Below are 4,973 nucleotides of genomic sequence, written 5' to 3'. Positions count from 1 at the left end.
AAACCCGTTGCACACCAAAACATAACTTGCACATAACATACAATCAAACAATCACCGACAAGGACATGAGGGGAAACAGAGGGTTAAATGCACAACATGTAATTGATGGGATTGGAACCAGGTGTGAAGGAAGACAAGACAAAACCAATAGAAAATGAAAAATGGATCAGTGATGGCTAGAAGGTCGGTGACGTCGACCGCCGAACACCGCCCGAAACAAGGAGAGGAACCGACTTCGGCGGAAGTCGTGACATTGGTACCCTTCCCCAGAACTGTGCCTCGAAACAATCCTGTCTCGGAGCTCTATGGATAATTCCTTCGATCTCATGGCTTGATTTTTGCTCTGACATGCACTGTCAACTGTAGGACTTTTATATAGACGGGTGTGTGCCTTTCCAAATCATGTCCAATCAATTAAATGTACCACAGGTAAACTCCAATCAAGTTGTAGAAACATATCAAGGATGATTAATGGAAACAGGATGCTCCTGAGCTCAGTTTTGAGTCTCATAGAAAAGGGTCTGAATACTTAGCAGATGTTCTTATCCAAAGCAGCGAGGGGATTTGATCCAGAAACCTTTCAATTACTGGTCCAGTGCTCTTAACCACTATGGTAGCTGCCACCCTTGGGACAACATATAAAAAAATATAATTTGTCTTCTATTCCGCTAAAAATCAACCCCTATATAAGCCCCTTTGTATCCCCAGTTAAAAAATGTTAAAAACAATTGTAGTCAAATGGATGAGGGGATCAAATTAAAAGCTTTGCTGCACATTTTCGCAAGTCATAGCTTGAATACTGGCAATATTTTTGCAATGGTACAGAATCTAAGAAAGTGGTAAGAAGTCAAGTTACACTGTGTAGAAACACACTGTGTATTAACATGTTATTACTTAGTACTTTGGTAGAGCACGGCGCTTGCAACAGCAGGATTGTGTGGGTTTGATTCCCGCCAGGGTCACCAACACGGAAAATGGATTCACTCACAACTGTAAGTCGGTTTCAATAAAAGCATCTGCCAAAATGCCGTGTTATTTCACTTGTGTAACAACCCGAAACCACTAACATGTCAGCCACTAGCAGGAGTCAGCCAGGAGTTTGTTTCCACAAGGTCCATTTGAACAGGTGCCATACTCCCAACCCTAATACAAACACTAACACACACACTCTCAATTCTGGAATTCTGAGAAAACCCGACATGAAAGCCATGCGTCAGCCGCATAACTAATGAGTTTGACGTATAAATAGGCGTCTATAACCCACTGAACATCACTGAAACAGGTTGATCTTCTGAACAAGTGCAGGTAAGTGGGACCCTTTCCCCCTGTCTCTCTCTTTCGCTCTCTGATGCTTTAAGCTCTGCGATTTCCCATTGCCTGAAGAATGACACTGTACACACTGTAGATCTGTAGTTGTTAGGCACAATGCATTGCATTCGTAACGTACTTCTGACATAAAATTGACGTATCTTGACCAGTGTCTAGGATAATTGTTTATACAGTATGTTGTTCTTTTTCCTAAATAGTTTTGATATTAATTAATCACTGTATATTTTAAGTCAATTTGCATTGTCCTCCAACGGAGTTGGTGAAAATGTCTCTGCTTTTCTGCGTATGTGTTCGTTCCTACCCAGGACCCAAGATGCAGGCTCTACAGGTTCTCTCTCTGACTCTGCTGTCTATTCTGGCCGCTAACGCCCAAACCTTACGCCCTGGAAAATGCCCCCAACCTCCCGTCCAAGCTAACTTCGACGCCGCCAGGGTGACTATACCTAACTTTTATTACTGTATTTGAAGTTGCTCTTATGCATGTGCAGTAGCATTGTAATTCATTGAGTGATAACATGGAATTGTAGTAACAGTGTATTCCACAGCCAGCTGCTGAGGGGAGTACGGCTCATAATAATGGCCGGAACGGAGCACATGGAATGGCATCAAACACATAGAAACCATGGAAACGATTTGTTTGATACCATTCCACCAGTTTTGCTCCAGCCATTACCACGAGCCCGTCCTCCCCAATTAAGGTGCTACCAACCTCCTGTGTTGTATTCATAAATTGTTACCTATTAATTTAGTAATTGTTTTGTCATTACATAGTAACGCGTTTGAGCATTTGTGTTATTACACAAGTGGAAGAGAGATCGATCCTATTTCCACTTTAATAAAAAGAAAACACTGAATACAATGTTATTACAGCATTACTACACAGGTATACAGCAACTTGTATCTACTTTAAGTGTGACCAAAGTGTTGCCTTCGATCAAACCACTGGCATGTTGTGAGCTGCAGGTATGGATAAAGCCATGGCATGTCAAAGTCAGGAGGAGTAGGGTAAAGTTGCCCCTAGATGCTGATCTTGGGTCAGTTTTGCAACCATTCCCAACAAATGGTTAAGTTTAGGAATGGGGCAGGGGAATCTGATCCTAGATCTGTACATAGGGGAAACCTAACCCCTGAGCTCTAAACCATACCGTAGCATCACATTGTCGTATAACCTTTGACCTTTGTCTTTGACAACAGTATCTGGGCAAGTGGTACGAGATCAAGAAGCTCCCTGTCGTCTTCCAGAAGGGCGAGTGTACCACAGCTACCTACTCCCTGGAGAGCCCCGGAGTCGTTGGAGTGCTCAACAGGGAGCTGCTGTATGTACATTAAAGAGATCAAGTTAAAACGGTTTTTTAAAAGTACTTTTTTACAGTATTTTTTTACATTCAACTGAGACTCAGCGATATGACGTTCCCACGAGCAGCAATGCAGATGTAGATGAGTGCAATGCAAGATGATGCTCTCGTAGAGTATCACAGAGTACCTGTGCATGTGCACGGGCGCGTTTCCATAGCAACGACGTGATAGCTACCTGATCTGAAGCCACAGAGAAGTTTTGCCTCGTGCTGTTAGTTATTGTTGGAAATCATGCATCGCTGACTTTACCTTTAAAGAGATAGTCAAAATTCAATGTTTGTATCTCATTCCAGGAGAGCAGACTACCTTTTATTAACCCAAGTCTAAGCCTCCTATTCAATCAAGTACATGTAATGGAAAACCGCACTGTGGGTTTACTCAGAATGGTATGTTAAGTACAGGTGGGATGTGATGTCATTATCCAATGGAAATGTCCGCAGCTTACGTGGTGGTGAGTCGGTGAACAAGGTGATCACCTCAGCTATAGCAGAAACATTCCCAGTGAATGAGTGCTGTTTTCCTTTATCTGCCATTGATGGAGTAGAGGCCCCTGAGTTTGTAGGCCTCATAAAACGCCATTGTTAAATGTGTTTAACCTCTAACCTCTCTCTCCCTTTTTTCCCCCTCAGTGCTGATAACACTGTCAGTGTTATCACTGGCTATGCTAAGGCCAGTGACCCCTCTGAGCCCGCCAAGCTGGAAGTCACCTTCTTCGAGGGTAAACACACGTCAAGTCTAATATACTTGTCTCAACATTCTCATGAGGTAGACCTAAATAAGTCCATTTGACTTCTTAAATGGTCTGCTTCTGACCCATGTCTGGTCTGACCCTGTATGTGTTTGTATAGCGTTTATGTAGTGGGCTGTGTAGTGTTAGCGCACGGTCAGGCAAACATATTGACAGGATACACTTCCACACTCCATCCCCCAGGGGGCAGCAGCAACCTTGTCCAAATGCTGAGCCTTGTTGATAAGCACATCAGGTGCTGCCAATGAAGCTGATGGTCAGTCATAGTAGCAGCTGGTAAGCTGTAAGGCTGCTTGGTTTGTTTGGTGGCCATGAGGCCTTTTGTTTGTTTTTGTCTTTAGTTTGGGGCATGCCTTTTGTATTTTTCTTTTTTGTACATATTCATGTTTCGTCATCATCTAAACAATAATAGTCTTCTTGGATGACCAAGAGGTCAAGAAAGACTGAACTGGCTCTGGACCAAGGTAAGGTTGCTGTCTCCCTGAGCACATGTACATTCAACACCAAGGCACATACACAGATTTCTCACAGAAATGCACACATTCAGGTTACAGACCATGTAGCTAGGCCTAGGATCCCTAGACAAAGCGAGTGCAACAATATCCTTAGGCTAGTTATGGGTTTCGTAACAATATTTATATTCATATGGACCTCTGTAGAAAAATGTAAAATTATAATCCATTTATTTCTTTGAATTATTCTCGTAAATAAACTACTAAGTGTATTTGAATATGTTTTCCTCTCCTGCAGACTCTCCCCCCGGCAACTATTGGGTTCTGTCCACTGACTACGAGGGCCACTCCTTGGTGTACGGCTGCACTGACATCCTGGGCACCTTCCATGCTGACTTTGCCTGGATCCTGAGCAGAGAGTCCACCCTGTCTGAGGAGAAACTGGAGGAGCTGTACCACGTGTTCACCTCCAATGGCATCGACATCGACGTGATGACCGTCACCGACCAGAGCCAAGAGCTGTGCGCCGACATGCCTCTGTGGGCCTAAGAGACCTGATTCAGTCTACAACAGACGGATGATTTGGATTCATAACATGGTATGCACATAGACCGCTGTACAACGTCCAATGGTTGATACCTGCATGGTTGTTTTGCGTTTGGTCTGTACATGTTATCTTATGAGGAAATGCAATAAAATTATACTAGAAACATTTATCTGGTGTGAATGTGTACTTTTTCTGACTAGTATTTATAATGATTCCAATCACCTCGCTGTTCAGTGAGGTGACTGTATAAAATGGAAGCTTTTGTCCCATTCAGCAAGCAAATGTATGATTTAAAAAAAGAGAAACCAGTCCAATGATGCATCAAAGGCATAAAAAACATTCTGTCACCTTATATGACAATATTGCTACCATATGCATTCCATATTGTCTCACAAGTAAATAGGTATTTAGAGATGAGTGTCCTACTGTGAATTCACATGCTCAGTACAGTATATATATTTTTTCCTAAACTGATTTTCTGTGAAGCACTAGATGGCACTATGACCGGGGCGGAATTCAGACTCTGTAGCCTTCTCCCTGA

The 4,973-nt window shown here is 42.9% G+C and overlaps 1 protein-coding gene across 1 annotated transcript; it reads left to right on the top strand.

Moving 5' to 3' along the window:
• The first annotated feature begins 1,243 nt into the window (after positions 1 to 1,243).
• LOC111978998 (apolipoprotein D) lies at positions 1,244 to 4,599 on the top strand. The gene is made up of 5 exons (XM_024009261.2): positions 1,244 to 1,305; positions 1,635 to 1,762; positions 2,524 to 2,645; positions 3,315 to 3,403; positions 4,184 to 4,599. The coding sequence occupies exons 2-5, from the start codon at positions 1,643 to 1,645 to the stop codon at positions 4,432 to 4,434; spliced, it is 582 nt and encodes a 193-aa protein (XP_023865029.1). The 5' UTR covers positions 1,244 to 1,305; positions 1,635 to 1,642; the 3' UTR covers positions 4,435 to 4,599.
• The last annotated feature ends 374 nt before the right edge of the window (positions 4,600 to 4,973 follow it).

Source organism: Salvelinus sp. IW2-2015, linkage group LG19 (assembly GCF_002910315.2).
Source record: "Salvelinus sp. IW2-2015 linkage group LG19, ASM291031v2, whole genome shotgun sequence".
Lineage (NCBI taxonomy): Eukaryota > Metazoa > Chordata > Actinopteri > Salmoniformes > Salmonidae > Salvelinus > Salvelinus sp. IW2-2015.
This window is presented reverse-complemented; position numbering and strand designations above follow the sequence as displayed.

What these genes read in the sequence shown, in the direction of transcription:
- LOC111978998 (XM_024009261.2), top strand. Translation starts at nt 1,643, where the DNA reads ATGCAGGCTCTACAGGTTCTCTCTCTGACTCTGCTGTCTATTCTGGCC. An exon ending in CTAACTTCGACGCCGCCAGG is followed by an intron (nt 1,763 to 2,523) that starts GTGACTATACCT and finishes CTTTGACAACAG; the next exon opens with TATCTGGGCAAGTGGTACGA. An exon ending in GGAAGTCACCTTCTTCGAGG is followed by an intron (nt 3,404 to 4,183) that starts GTAAACACACGT and finishes CCTCTCCTGCAG; the next exon opens with ACTCTCCCCCCGGCAACTAT.